This window comes from Cebus imitator, unplaced genomic scaffold, assembly GCF_001604975.1.
Source record: "Cebus imitator isolate Cc_AM_T3 unplaced genomic scaffold, Cebus_imitator-1.0 Scaffold63, whole genome shotgun sequence".
NCBI lineage: Eukaryota > Metazoa > Chordata > Mammalia > Primates > Cebidae > Cebus > Cebus imitator.
The window spans coordinates 2,332,867-2,348,676 of record NW_016107378.1 but is presented as its reverse complement, the minus strand read 5'-3'; the positions used below and the strand labels follow the sequence as shown (position 1 = coordinate 2,348,676).

General features: G+C 38.8%; 1 protein-coding gene and 1 pseudogene across 17 annotated transcripts in view; both read left to right on the top strand.

The window, feature by feature from the left end:
- CHD9 (chromodomain helicase DNA binding protein 9) overlaps positions 1 to 15,810 on the top strand; it is a 272,858-nt gene that overhangs the window by 228,125 nt on the left and 28,923 nt on the right. For all 16 annotated transcript variants that reach the window (XR_005200569.1, XR_005200570.1, XM_017530098.2 and 13 more), the window contains 6 exons: positions 1,047 to 1,150; positions 1,665 to 1,782; positions 3,613 to 3,670; positions 8,046 to 8,088; positions 9,163 to 9,382; positions 12,865 to 13,067. Coding sequence is in view for 14 of the 16 variants with exons in the window: in XM_017530098.2 (XP_017385587.1) it covers positions 1,047 to 1,150; positions 1,665 to 1,782; positions 3,613 to 3,670; positions 8,046 to 8,088; positions 9,163 to 9,382; positions 12,865 to 13,067 (746 nt within the window). In the remaining 2 variants the exon portion in view is untranslated. The remainder of the gene's footprint in view (positions 1 to 1,046; positions 1,151 to 1,664; positions 1,783 to 3,612; positions 3,671 to 8,045; positions 8,089 to 9,162; positions 9,383 to 12,864; positions 13,068 to 15,810) is intronic.
- LOC108305449 overlaps positions 13,077 to 15,810 on the top strand; it is a 3,432-nt pseudogene continuing 698 nt past the window's right edge. Inside the window, exons 1-2 of the transcript XR_001825738.2 lie at positions 13,077 to 14,252; positions 14,575 to 15,810. The exon at positions 14,575 to 15,810 is cut by the window's right edge and continues 698 nt beyond it. The product of XR_001825738.2 is annotated as a pachytene checkpoint protein 2 homolog (transcript). The remainder of the gene's footprint in view (positions 14,253 to 14,574) is intronic.

The window sequence follows — 15,810 nt, the reverse complement described above, 5'->3', positions numbered from 1 at the left end:
TGCTCTGTCGCCCAGACTGGAGTGCAGTGATGCGATCTTGGCTCACTGCAACCTCCGCCTCCTGGGTTCAGGCAATTCTCCTGTCTCCACCTCCTGAGTAGCTGGAATTACAGGCATGTACCACCATGCCTGGCTAATTTTTTGGTAGTCTATTATACTGTGATTTTATGGTATTGTATTATTTATTTACAACATCAAAACAGCATTTGAGTGTTTTTTGTTTTTTGGGACAAGGTCTCATTCTCATGGCCCAGGATGGAGTGCAGCAACACAGTCTCAGTTCACTGTCGCCCCAAATTCCCAGGCTTGGGAGATTTTCCCACCTCAGCCTCCCAAGTAACTGGGACTGCAGGCATGAGCCACCACGCCTAGCTAATTTTTTGTATTTTTAGTGGAAATGGGGTTTTGCCATGTTGTCCAGGCTGGTCTTGAACTCCTGGGTTCAAGTCATCTACCTGCCTCTGCCTCCTAAAGTGTTGGGATTACAAACAAGAGCTGCTGTGCTTGGCCTATACTTGAGTGTTTCAATCAACTTATGAATCAAAAATTTGCTGTATCAGGACATTTTCAGTGTGGTTTTTTTAGCAGTAGTTGTCTAGAGGAGGCATGACTTGTTCTGTAGCCTAAAACAATTCATTTTACCCTTTTTGGGGCCTTCGTCTTCTCATGTGCAAAATAAAATAATTAAACCAGATGATTATTGCCAAGTCGTTGGCTGACATAGTCTCTACTTCCAGCAGAACCCTTTGTCTCTAAATAAAAATCAGTGAAAGAATATGATTCTTTAAGAGAATTGTATTGTAAGCATTGTTGAAATATTTCTTCTCTTGAGCTTAACAATATTCATTTATTTTATGGTATCTTTGTTGTTATTGAACAATTTTGTAATTTTAATTGGTGGCAATTATGAAGGATTAAAAAAATAATACAATGAAGTCCTAAGCTCTCTCTTAAAAGCCACAATGCTGTAAAAGCTAGGTAAATTTTTGCCTCCTTTTTGACTCATTTATAATAATTCATAATGCCATATTATGATTTTTTTAAAGTGACATTGATGTTTGGGTACCAGAACCAGACCACTCAGAAGTTCCTGCTGAGTGGTGGGATTTTGATGCTGATAAGTCACTCCTTATTGGAGTTTTTAAACACGGTAAGTAAGAAGTAACGTAGGTGGGATCCCCTCCTATGTGTAAGACAATTCTGTCAGTTCTCAGTTCATTGATTTCCACTTACAGCTTTATTCCAGTAACACCTATATTATATATACAAAATTAAAAGCATACACTACCAAACTATGTCTGTCAGTCACCACATTTCCTCATGGGAGGGTGGCATGTTTAACTTACCCTTCCTGGATGTAAATGTAAGACAACTTCCTCTCTTAGGAAGCATTCTTATGTGAGATATGTTTGTGTGTGTGTATGATCAGTTTATCCTATTTTTCGTATTAACTGATAATGTAATTGAAATTTTAATTTAGTAGATATGTATTACCAGAACATTTAATGTTTGTGATAATTTCCAGGAAATATACATAACCTATATCATTTTAATATGTTGTTCCTTTAGTCCAGAAATATCCACTGTAAATATGAGGAATGCTTATATTTATATACCTTTATTATTTTTATCTTTTTTACTTTTGTAATTGGTGATGTTGTCAGGATATGAAAAATATAACACTATTCGAGCAGACCCAGCATTATGCTTCTTGGAAAGAGTGGGAAAACCTGATGACAAAGCAGTTGCTGCCGAACAGAGAGCGAATGATTATATGGATGGGTATGTGTGTTCCAGAGTCATAAATTTTCTATATATCACTCTTCTATTCAACATTAGCATATTTTATGTGAGTGATATTTATCTTTAAATGATACAGCCATAAGGGAATTGGAGTTTACAATCTGAAAGAGCTAAATATACACTAATTAGTTAGCACTTATGCAACAGAATGTGATCAAGGAAGAAGTTGGACCTACCCCACACCCATTCTTTTGATGGGTTTTTCTTTTTTTTCATTTTTAACAGGTATATCATGGCCACAGAGTTCATAAACTCTAGGGGCGTAGAGAGGAGAAAAAGGCAAGACTGTTACAGTTGATGAGAGACATGATGATGTTTATTACAGTCATTCCTCGATATCCATGGGGGATTTTGGTATCCAGGACACCCTGCAGATACCAAAATCCAAGGATGCTCTAGTCCTGTATATAAAACTGCATAGGATTTGCATTTAATCTATGCACCTTCTCTTGTGTGCTTTAAACTATTTTTAGATTACTTATAATCCCTAGTACAATACATATGTTATATGCTATGTAAATAGTTGTTATATTGCATTGTTGAGGGAATAATGACAAAGTCTGTACATGTTCAGTACAGATGCCATATTTTTTTTTTTTGAGACAGAGTCTCGCTGTGTCACCAGGCGCCAGGCTGGAGTGCAGTGGCGCGATCTCGGCTCACTACAACCTCTGCCTCAGCCTCCTGAGTAGCTGGAACTACAGGTGCACACCACCACGCCCAGCTAATTTTTGTATTTTTTAGTAGAAACGGGGTTTCACCATGGTCTCGATCTCTTGACCTTGTGATCCGCCCGCCTCAGCCTCCCAAAGCAGATGCCTTTTTTTTCTTTAGGCAGGGTTTTGCTCTTTGTCATCCAGGCTAGAATGCAGTGGCACAATCACATCCTGCTGAAGCCTTGACCTCCTGAGCTCTAATGATGTTCCCACTTAGTCTCCTGAGTATCTGGGAGCACAGGCACTTGCCCCCATGCTCAGCTAACTTTATTCTATTTTATTTTTTTGTAGAGATGAGGTCTCCCTATGTTGCCTATGCTGGTCTTAAACTCCTGGGCTCAAATTATCTCCCACCTTAGCCTTGGCCTCCCAAAGTGCTGAGATTATAGGTGTGAGCATCATGACCAGCTTTATTGACATATTTTCAACCTGCAATTGGTTGAATTCGTAGATATGAAACCCACACATACGAAAGGCCAACTGTACCTGTTTTAGCCCTTATGTAATCTATCTTTTCTTACCCAAAGAGAAAAGTAAGACACATGTTGAGGTTAATAGTAACACATTTAAAAGCAAAGTTGCAGCCAGGCGCCCTCACTCATGCCTGTAATTCCAGTGCTTTGGGAGGCCGAGGCAGGTAGATCACTTGAGGTCAGGAGTTTGAGACCAGCCTGGCCAATATGGTGAAACCCCATCTCTACTAAAGATATAAAATTGGCCAGTTGTGGTGGCACTCACCTGTTGTCCCAGCTACGCGGGAGGCTGAGGCATGAGAATCACTTGAACCCAGGAGGCAGAGGTTGCAGTGAGCTGAGATTGTGCCACTGCACTCCAGTCTGGGTGACAAGAGTGAAACTCCATCTCAAAAAAAAAATAAAAATAAAGAGAACTTGTGAGTAAGGGTACATTAGAACTAGCTTTCTCCCAGTTTGCTATATAACAGCCTTCCTGCTATGTCTTGGGTTCTTCTGGCTAGAGAATAGACTTTGGTCTGACCTTTAAAACAAACTAAAACCCTCCAACAAGACTTTGTCCTAGCAAGTGAAATCTTAATCCATTACAGTAACTATAGCATTTGTTTGTATTTTAACAGGGATGTGGAAGATCCAGAATACAAACCTGCACCAGCCATCTTTAAAGATGATATAGAGGTATGCATTGGATCATATTTTTAAATTCTCAATTTTAGGTATTCTTTGGTTTCTTTGAATACTTTTTATTTTGGTTTGCTTTTTTATTTTGCATCACTTTTTGTTTTCATTATACGTAATTCTTCTGTTCCTCAGATTAGCTAAGTAAGTGATCAACTTGGGTTGACAAACATCCCAAATAATCACTCAGAATTCACTTGATCTCCGCTTCTAGACAAGATGGGGGCTGGCTTGGACATGTGGATGGAATGGGGCTTTCCCACCTGCTCTACTTCTTAGAGCTAAGAAACTATGTCCACGGGCAAAATCCCAAAGCAGAGTGAGAACTAGATACTAAGGATATACTGCAAGAAGTAGATACCTACATTAAGAGGTTTGAGAGAGAAGGTAGAACATCAAGGAATTCTACGTTGCCAAAGCATAGTTCCCAGTGCTCTGTTTGTAGAATGTCAAAAGGAAGAAGAGTTGGATGAAAGTACAGAAAATAATCTGTAGAATGTGAAAAAGGATGTTAAAAAAGATGAAGAATGTCTAATAGTTGTGAGACTGTGGTAAAGGCTAAATGATGCTAAAACTGTCAGGTAGGATTTGTTGGATTTTGTAGCTTAAGGGGCTTGATGCCTTGTTAAGGGCATGAGACAAGGCTTGCTCCAGTGTGTGGGCAATGAGAACCGAAATCCTGTATAAGGTCAGGAGTCTTAAAGGCCAGTACTTACTGACAAACAGCACAGAGAAATAACAAGGAAATTTATCCCATCATGGGCTTTAGGTAAGAAAATTATTGTTTCCTTTGAGAATTTCTAACCATAGACCCACCTTCTCTTGACTTCATGGTTTGTCTTTTACTTCTGTGTGGTCCAAGAGCCCTCAGTGTAATACTAAAAAGGATCAGTCCTTGACTGGTCATGTATCTAGGGTGCCTGGTAAAAACAAAAAGCACCTGAAAGAACAGTTCAACCCAGACGATGCATGAGTCCTGAAGATGAAACCCTCCATAAAATGAAGTAAAAATTCAAAATTTAGAAATATGTGAGAAACCATTTACCATGAGTGAACATTAGCATGCAATAAAGAACAAGATTAGACCCCTGAGAACTTCTGATACATGTATCGAAATTTAAAAATTCCTATTGAGTTTTTTAAAGTAAATTTTTAAATGATTAAAGACATTAAAGAAAGAACCAGGAATAAAAGACAAGATATGATTTTAAAATACTAGGAAGATGTGCAAAAAGATGATATTTAACTTTAAAAGTAGGAAAAGGCTGAGTGCAGTGGGGCTCATGCCTGTAATTCCAGCACTTTGGGAGGGTGAGGTGGGAGGATCGCTTGAGCCCAGGAGTTCAGGATCAACCTGAACAATATAATGAGACCCCATCTCTAAAAAAAAGAGAAAGAAAAACATGGAAAATACATTTATTGATATGTAAAACTCAAAAAACAGGTTAAACATTCTCCTGGGGCCGGGCGCGGTGGCTCACGCCTGTAATCCCAACACTTTGGGAGGCCGAGGCAGGTGGATCACGAGGTCAAGAGATCGAGACCATCCTGGTCAACATGGTGAAACCCCGTCTCTACCGAAAATACAAAAAATTAGCTGGGCATGGTGGCGCGTGCCTGTAATCCCAGCTGCTCGGGAGGCTGAGGCAGGAGAATTGTCTGAACCCAGGAGGTGGAGGTTGCGGTGAGCCGAGATCGTGCCATTGCACTCCAGCCTGGGTAACAAGAGCGAAACTCCATCTCAAAAAAAAAAAAAAAACATTCTCCTGGAAAAGCAGATTAGATGCAGTTCATGAAGGAAGAAATGATTTAGAAAACAGATGTGAGGAACTTTCAGTATAGTATAATGGGTAGGTTTGGACCAATCAGGAGAGATAACCCAAATAGTAATTTGAACAGGGAAAGTAAATGTAAAGAATTATTAATTATAATATAGTAATAAATTAGTAAAAAGTAAAGAGAACACTAAAGAATGTAGGAACAGCATATAAAAGCAGCATCTACCACTCCAGGGGCTCAGATAAAGTGCCCAAGGAAGAGTCCCATCCCTACCAGGCCAAGATTCAGAGTTTGGTAGGAGGATATAACCATGTCTCACTGGATGGCAGAAAACTTGCTGAAAAGCTACCCTTTGAAACTGGCTTTAAATCTGCCCTGTAAGGTTGCCAAGGAAGATTTTCCTGGCGAAGTATCTCACTGGAAACACTCCACTCATAAAACTGCCCAAGAGGGGAGGTTGCTGGGAAAAGCTGCTGACCAAAGGTGCTAAAGAAACTGCCCAAATTGACTGGGTGCGGTGGCTCACTCCTGTAATCCCAGCACTTTGGGAAGCCAAGGTGGGTGGATCTTTTTTTTTTTTTTTTGAGACAGAGTTTCGCTCTTGTTACCCAGGCTGGAGTGCAATGGCGCGATCTCGGCTCACCGCAGCCTCCGCCTCCTGGCTTCAGGCAATTCTCCTGCCTCAGCCTCCTGAGTAGCTGGGATTACAGGCATGTGCCACCATGCCCAGCTGATTTTTTGTATTTTTAGTAGAGACGGGGTTTCACCATGTTGACCAGGATGGTCTCAATCTCTTGACCTCGTGATCCACCCACCTCGGCCTCCCAAAGTGCTGGGATTACAGGCTTGAGCCACCGCGCCCGGCCGGTGGGTGGATCATTTGAGGTCAGGAGTTTGAGACCAGCCTGGCCAACATGGTGAAACCCTGTCTCTACTAAAAATACAAAAATTAGCCAGGTGTGGTGGCAGGCACCAGTAATCCTAGCTACTCGGGAGGCTGAGGCAGGAGAATCACTTGAACCCAATAGGCAGAGATTGCAGTGAGCCGAGACTGCCCCACTGCACTCCTGAGCGACAGAGCGAGACCCATCTCAAAGAAAATAGAAACTGCTCAAACTGGGAGCTGGGCACTAGGGAAATGGCCTTGCTCTGGGAACTAAGCAGTGGAGGTGCTCACCAGAACTAAGAAGTAAAACCCTTTCCTCCTACAATGTCTCTCCAGTTTGCTCTACTAACAAAGCTTTATGTCATGCTGACTGACAGGAAAAGCTATTTAAAGAGCTATTTAACTGTTTTCTTAGAGGAGGCAAAAAGTATGAGAGGAGCTGGATGCAGTGGCTCACACCTGTCATCTAGCACTTTGGAAGGCCAAGTAACAAAGATTGCACACCTGTCATCTATTACTTTGGAAGGCCAAGTAACAAAGATTGCTTGAGCCCAGGAGTTCAAGGCCAGCCTGAGCAACATAGTGAGACTGCATCTCTACAAAAAAAAATTTTTTAAAGTTAGCCTGATGGCATGTGCCTGTAGTCCCAGCTACTCAGGAGGCTGAGGCAGGAAGATCACTTGAGCCCAAAAGGTTGAGGCTGCAGTGAGCTGTGTTCACACCACTGTACTCCCGCCTGGACAACAGAGTGGGACCCTGTCTCAAATTAAAAAAAAAAAGAAAAAGAAAAATATGAAAGGCAATAAATTTGGAGCAAAGAGACTGAAATCAATAACCAACATAGTGGAATATGTATCTTAAACATTTAGAAACCAGGAGGATAGCATGATAACATCTGGCATGTATCCAATAGATATTCCAGAAGGAGAGATTAGAGAGAAAAGAAAGAAGCACTATGAAGAGATAGCAGCTGATTATTTTTCAGATATTATGAATACATGAATCCTCAGTTTCAAGAAATAAAATAAATCTTGGCAGGATAAATAAAACCAAGCCAACTCCAAGAAATATCATGGTGAAATTGACAATACACCAAACAAAGAAGATATTAGAAGCAACCAGAGAAAAAGAGTTACCTACAAAGGAATTATGATTCTAACTTCAGGCTTTTCTAAAACAACAATTGAAACTAGTAGTTCTTGATGTAAAAGTGCTAAAGTTATGAATATAAGGTATTGGAATACCTAATTAAAGATGTTCTCTTCACAAAAACTGGATCTACAGCATAAGCAAACTGCTTCAGGCTGAAAAGGAAAAGATTTGTAGGTTGCCTGATAGCCAGATATGAAAACAAGTAAGTTATCTAAGAGTTGGTATAAGAAAGGGGAAAAAACACAGTTGGTTAGCAATAAAACCTAGGGCATACTCATAGTTAGAGGAAGGTTGGAGGAAAAGAAACTAGCTTAACAGTAATCATAAAAAAGAAAATACTTTTAGTAAATAATGACTGGTCTAATTATCAAAAGCAGTAGAGAAGTGTGAAAGGATGAGAATTGAGAATAAGAAGTTAAAAGTTTTATTCTTGCTAAATTATTTAAAATTTCATTGGAAGAAAAGCTCTCTATTATAAAGAAGTTTGATTCTCTTTTCTTTTTTTATATATCTCTTGACCCAATTACCCTGTGACAACTTTCTATTTTCTTTTAAAAGGATGATGTTTCCTCACCAGGAGATCTTGTTATAGCAGATGGAGGTAAATTGCACTTACTTCCGTACTTAGTATTATTATAAATTCACATGCAAATCCTATTATGAGACCAATAAAGGATTATACTTTTATAATGTTTCAAATATATAAAAATTAACTGCAGTTGTAATCTTTATAGGACATACTAGTTGACTGGAAATTTAACAGTACTTTTAGTTGTTACAAATCTTTAGGCAGTGACTCACTGAGCTTTTATAGAATATATGTTTTGATGATGTTATGACTTATTAAACTTGTGAGATATCATCATTAAAGTGTTGATCCAATAATATATTCAACTTCTTTGTCATTCTGTGTGTACATTAGGAGCCATTCTTTATCACCTAGTTTCTGCAAAGCTCTTCTGTGCCAGGTCTTGCTTCTACTTCCTTCTGATATCAAGACAGAAACACACTGTCACAGGGGATACACTCACTCCCACCACCATCCAAGAGGAACAATGCCTCACCCTGCCATAGTTCAACTAGGAATGAAAAAGTAGTTTTTGCTTAGTATGAATGATTACAGATTGATTATGGTATAGATGATTATAGTATTACACCTTGGAAATAGAGCATTAGATACTACACTTAGTAGATGTATAAAACTTAAAAGTCACATCATTGTCATCTTAAATTTTAAAAGTGTTTTTTCCCAATGACTTTTAAAATATTTCAATTCTAATTAAACTGAGATAAACTTACTACAGGAGCCTTCAATTAGAAGATGTTACAATATTCAATATCTCATGGATTCAGTTTGACTTTTAATTTATTTAAGTTAAAGCCTTAAGTATTTGCCAGCCAGTATGATCTATACCTAGACAGGCAAGAGTTATACTTGCTGTGCAAGTCTTTATTCCACTGTATTCTACCTACGTTGAACTGCTCTTAAAGTGTGTTGTAATGTTTTCTATAGCTATTGTTAAAAGAAAGCTTTTATGATGAGAAATTTGGTTGCTTTTTTCCCCCACATAATCAGATTGAATTAAAAAATTTTAAAGTAAAGTTGCTACTTTTGTGAGTTTCATACAGTATTTGTTTAGTTATTATTACTATTGACATTTTTATTTAACTATAGATGGTCAACTGATGGAGGGTGATAAAGTATATTGGCCTACTCAGTCAGCTTTAACCACACGTTTGAGGCGTCTCATCACTGCATACCAGCGTACTAATAAAAACAGACAAATTCAACAGATACAACCAACTTTCTTGGTGTCTACCAGTGTAATGCAGCCTATTTATGAGGAAGCCACTCTTAATCCTAAAATGGCAGCCAAGATAGAAAGACAGCAAAGGTAAGACAATAACACTAAATTTTTAATATGTTGTATCTGAATATAGCTGTTCATTCTAAAGCCTGTCTGCCTTGTGTACGATTATCACGCTTTGTGGAGAACATACATAGAATGTTAATCAAAGCAGACCATTTTGTGCACATACACACATATACTCACACATTTATATATGTATAAGTATGGTAAAACTTATAAAAGTTATTGTGTCTTATAGTTACTAACCATACTTTAATCATTTTTTGTCCTGTTTAGGAACACTGAGGTATTTAAAAAATAATAATAATAACTGGGCACAGTGGCTAATGCCTATAATCCCAGCACTTTGGGAGGCCAAGGTGGGAAGATTACTTGAGCTCAGGAATTTAAGACCAGCCCCAGCAACAAAGCGAGACTCCCATCTCTACAAAAAATGCAAAAGTTAGCCAGGTGTGATGGTGTATGCCTGTGGTCCCAGCCACTTAAGAGACTAAAGTGGGAGCATCTTTTGAGCCCAGAAGGTGCGTGCTGCAGTGAAACGTGATTGTGCCACTGCATTGCAGCCTAAGTGACAGAGCAAGACTGTCTCAAAAAACAGAAACACAAAAGTGAAGTCATAGAGCAAACTCATGAATTGAATCCTTGGCCGGGCACCATGGCTCACACCTGTAATCCCGGCACTTTGGGAGGCTGAAGCGAGTGAATTACTTGAGGCCAGGAGATCAAGACCAGCCTGGCTAACATGGCAAAACCCGTCTCTACAAAAAATATAAAATTTACTCGGTGTAGTCGTGCACACTTTTAATCCCAGCTACTTGGAAGGCTGAGGCATGAGAATCGCTTGAACCCAGAGTTTGCAGTGAGCCAATACCATACCACTGAACTCCAACCTAAGTGACAGTGAGACCATCTCAAAAAAAAAAAAAAAAAAGGAATTATCAATAGAACAAAAGTTTATGTTCATTAAATTCCATTCTACTGTATTTTACATTTTACATGCAGACTTTTATGAAACATAAAAATGTATGGAAAGCATACATTGCTTTATTCAGAAGACAAACACTTGGAACTACTGAAGTGAAAGGGAACAAATTGCAAGCAACCTTGTTAAAAAGACAGGCAAACTTCTCTCATTTCACAAGCTTTAACTTCTTAAAAGGAATAGAGTACATGGGAAAGAATAGCTATATTTGGCATAACCTGACCTCCTTGTTACCTGGGTCCTTGGATGTTCTCTGGAAGATATATGGTTCTTTTGTTGTTTCATTTGCAGCACATTGATCGTACTTAAAATTTAGTCTGATAGTTAAGATTTTAGCTATCTTAGTCATAATTTTCAAATACTACTGCCTCCGTAAATGCACTGTTTTTTGTTATTTATTATTGCATAACAAACTACCCCAAAACACAATGCTTTAAAACAGCAGGAATTTTTTATTTCTCCTGATTCTCTGAGTTGACCCAGGTACTTCTTATCCTTTGTATGCTATTGGCTATGTTTCTGAGATACCTAGAAGAGCCACAGTAGCCTCACTTATATGGCTGACAGTTGGTGCTAGCTGCCAGCCGGTAGCTCAGATCCCAGGAGGGATCGTTCCGAGTAGAAAGGCAGAAGAAGCTGCAGATTTCTTATGACCCAGTCTCAGTAGTAACAAAATGTCATTTTTGCCCCCCTCTGTTGGTCAGAAAAAGCCACAGGGCATGTCAAGATTTAGGGGAAAGGGAAATACCACTTAATGAGAAGAGTGACAAGGCATTTGTGACCATCTTTTTCCCTCCATCTGTTGATTCTGGATTAATCTTCCTAAAATACTACTTTTATCATGACATTCAAGGGCTCCTTATTTAGTATAGATAAAAAGTGTTAGGTTCTTAAGCCTAAGTGTGAAGGTCTCTTCATTTTAGGTTTTAGCATGCATTTCTAATTTTATCCGCTTCTTTTCCCTCAGCCAGAGTGCCCTTATTCTTGACTTCATACCCTAGCATATATTGTCTCTATCACCTGGAACACCCTTGCTACCAGTTTATGTCACACATAGCCCACCTTTCAGAACTCAGCATATGGCCCATTTCCTCTATTAATTTTTTTTTTTTCTTGAGATGGAGCCTCCTGCTATCACCCAGGCTGGAGTGCAGTGTTGTAAGCTTGGCTCACTGCAACCTCTACCTCCAGGGTTCAAGCAGTTCTGCCTCAGCCTCGTCAATGGCTGGGACTACAGGTGTGCATTCACCATGCCTTGCTAATTTTTGTATATTTAGTAGAGACAGGGTTTCACCATGTTGGCCAGGCTTGTCTTGAACTTCTGACCTCAAGTAGTCTGTCTGCCTTGCCTTCCAAACTGCTGGGATTGCAGACATGAGCCACTCCACCTGGCCTCTTCTATTAATTTTTTTTAACCAGTCTAGCTCACAGTATTCTCTCTATTATCTGTACTCACATAGCAACTCATCTAAGTAAACTACTCATTTGTCACAATAAGATATTGTAATGACATTCATCTTTTCCTTTCTATGTCTTTCTAAATTGTATATTCTTTGAGGGTGGGCACTCTATCATATTTTTGTGTCCTGGGTAGCCTTTCAATTAATCGTTTTTCCCATTTGTATTCTTATCACCCAGATTTAATGACTTGACTGGTTCCCAATTTACACAACAATCCTGTGAGTTAAGCAAGGAAAAGGTTCTACACATGCACTGAGGTTTGCAAATCTATGGTGCATTATGGTAATATTACAATCTCAAAGTATCAGGAGCTTTCAACTGAGTTTACTTTTACCCAGGCATTTAGAGCATTTCATAATCTGACCCAAACCCTATCTGGCTTTGTCCCCAATATAAGCCATATCCTTGTCTATCTGGAATCCTCATCCTTCCCCTACAATATGGAGCACTTCCTTTTTGCTTACTCTGTGCTTTCTTCCTAGCTTTCCTGAACCTTAGCTTTATCCAATCTGAAATGCTACTTACTCTGTGATACATTTCTTGATTGTCAAGTCTGAACTGATCCTTCTGCCTTCTGTGCCCTCCTAAAACTTTTGGTTTATTTAACTCACACAAATATATGATGTTACCTGATACTATAAATGTGTTTGAAAATATTTTATCTTTTTCCTGAAGAGCAGGATCATCTTACATGATTTTGTATCCTGTGCTTATTTTCTCACATAGTAAAAGTACAAAACACCATTATTGTCTGAAGGAATAGTGTATATTTTTAAAAGTATGTTTGGGGACACACATCATCAGAACCTCCTGAAGCTGTGTCACAGGCACATGTCTGTTAACTATTAAAAGTAAATTAAAAAAAAAAAAGTATGGTTGGATAGATGAGTTAACTAGCATTTAAAAATGTTTTCTAAGGCATTAAATACAAGTTAAAAAAACTTGTATTTAATTCTTTAATGTTGGGTACTTAAAATGTTTTAAGTTTGTATTATAGTCATTATATTTAGTAATATTAATTTTAGTGACAGTGTGTTTTTTTCTTTAATCTGACTCAAAATAGATGGACAAGAAGAGAAGAAGCTGACTTTTATAGGGTTGTATCTACATTTGGAGTCGTTTTTGACCCTGACAGAGGCCAATTTGATTGGACAAAATTTAGAGCTATGGCTAGGCTACATAAGAAAACTGATGATAGTTTGGAGAAATATTTGTACGCATTCATGTCCATGTGTCGGAGGGTTTGTCGTCTTCCTTCCAAAGAAGGTATGTATAAAATTTCTGTTTTTCCTTGTTTCGGTCAAAGAAGCAAAAATCACTAAAACTCAGAAATCTCCAGTTTTGTCTCTTTCGTGTGAAATTTCAATACTATCTAATTCAACTTGTCAGTAATTTTTTAGAATTGTAAATAAACTATGCTTAAAGATCCCCTATTCTTTAATCCTTCTATTAAAATAAGATCTAAAGAGAATAAAGGTATACACTGAGTTTTAAGAAAATAACTAGAGTTTAGTGATAGATGTATTAGTAGGAGGTGGTGGAAGATAAAGGATTGCTTTTGTTAAACAGAACTAACCTATATTTTCAGTCCACCTTGTAAGAATTGTGCTAAAGGGATTATTTACCTGAATAATTTTGTAAGGAATGAAGCCCCAACTCATAAGACATTTTGAAGAATTTTCTAGAAAAGATCTCCCAGGGCCATCTTCACAAAAGACAACTAAACAGAGTTGTTGATGCAACTTAACTAAGACATTGTTCTGGGATGCATTTCATTGTCTTCAAAGCCCAGAGACATACCTCATCCTATCAGCAGTTCCTCTCAATAATGCTATGTCATGAGCAGTTGTCTCCATTCTTTTTTGTATATGATTTCTGACTGCTAAACCCAATGGCCTGCTATTCTTGTTTTATAGTAAAAAGATTTCCTTACTTGTTTTAATTTTATTTCCTAACGATTTTTTGTTAGTTCACTGTAAATAGAGTAGCCAATCACTTGATTACCAGGTAATTCAGAGTAGGTTTCCATCTGTTTTCAGGTCTACTGGAAAACCATAAATGAGTCTAAAATGACAGATAAAGCAAAATATTGTGTCATTTATAGTTGCCAGGAGGCCCTCATTTTTTAAATTTTCATTCCCATCAATAATATAGTGATATGAATATATTCATCACTTTTGATTCTAGTTTTCAAAGAGAAAGGACTAATTACTAAATAATCATTTAAAATGTGGGTTTCCTCAGAAATGTGAGTAAGGATATTTGAGGCAGGGGCATGAGGTGGTAGTGGCCAGGCTCAGGCCAGGACTCCGCTGCTTCCAGTGGAACCATGGGGAAGGCCGTGGGCAACTCGAAGCAAGCACTGCCCTGTATGACCAAGTCATGGACAGTCCACATGGAGTGCATCAGCACAGAGGCAACACTGCAAAAAAAAAAAAGACTTAAAGCTGAGTGTTAGAAAGATACCCACCAGGCTGGGCACAATGGCCCATGCCTGTAATCCCAGCACTTTGGGCGGCCAAGGTAGGAGAATCGCTTGAACCCAGGGGTTAAGACTAGCCTGGGCAACATAGGGATATCTCATCTCTTAAAAAAAAAAAAAAAAAAAAAAGCTGCGTATTGTGGTGCATGGCTGTGGTCCCAGCTATTTGAGAGAGTAAGGCAGGAGGATCACTTGGGCCCAGGAAGTCGAGGCTGTAGTGACCCATGATCATGTCACTGTACTTCATCTTGAGCAACAGTGCAAGACCCTGTCCCTAAAATAAATAAACAGAAAGCTACTCACCAAACATAATACTGTGTTTGGTGATTATACATGGATTGAGTTTGATGAACTTTTTCTGACCAGGAATATGCTCATCTGTATTGTTGACACAGAATTAAAGGTTAAAGACTCGTAGCTCATTGAATTGAGTGCATGTACTATTGCACTTCACATCTTCCAGCAGAGTGAAGATGGCCCTAGCAGTGAAAAGTTGGAGGAAGAGACAGAAGATAAAATTGTGGCAAATCACTGGGTTCTGCCTGCAGCCAAATTCCATGGGCTTTGGAACAGCCTAGTGTCTGATGTGGAAGTCAAATCACACCTTGATTATGTGATTACAACCTTATCATTTTCAGACAAGAATGTTAACAGCAGCCTCAGCACCTGGAACCAGGTGGTGCTGCTACATGGTCCTCCAAGAACTGGAAAAATATTCCTATGTAAAGCATTAGCCCAGAAATTGACAATTAACTTTCAAGCTGGTATTGGTATGGCCAGTTAATTGAAATAAATAGCCATAGGCTCTTTTCTAAGTGGTTTTCTGAAAGGGAAAAGCTGGTAACTAAGACATTCCAGGAGATTCAGGATTTGATTGATTATAAAGATGCCCTGGTGGCATTTTAACTGATTGATGAGATGGAAAGTCTCACAGCCACCCATAATGAAAGCCATCAGGTGCCATTGGCATGGTCAATGTTGTCTTGACCCAAATTAATCAGATTAAAAGGCATTTTTAATGTAGTGATTCTGACTACTTGCAACATCATTGTGAAGATTGACATGGGCTTTATGGACAGGTCTGATATTAAGCAGTATATCAGTCTGCCCTCTGCAGCAGCCATCTTCAAAATTTACCTTTCTTTGGAAGAACTGGTCAAGTGCCAAGTCATACCCTCCTCAGCAGTATTAATCCTTCAAAAGCTGGAGATGATTGGCTTCACTGAAAACAATGTGTCAAAATTGAGCTTCCTTTTGAGTGACATTTCAAAGAAGATTGAGGGCCTCCATGGCCAGTTCCTAAGAAAACTCCTTTTTCTGGCTCATACACTGTACATCCAGGCTACACGAGGCCTTCTCTCTGGCCGTGGACAAGCAGTTTGAAGAGAGAAAGAAGCTTTCAGCTTACATTTGATCCTGGGCTTCACATTCCATAGCTTTCTAGTGGAGAGCACACAACTAGTAAGTAACATCACTTTGCCTCACAACACCCCCCACTCTGGAAATCCCCTCTGTAAAAATTTGCTT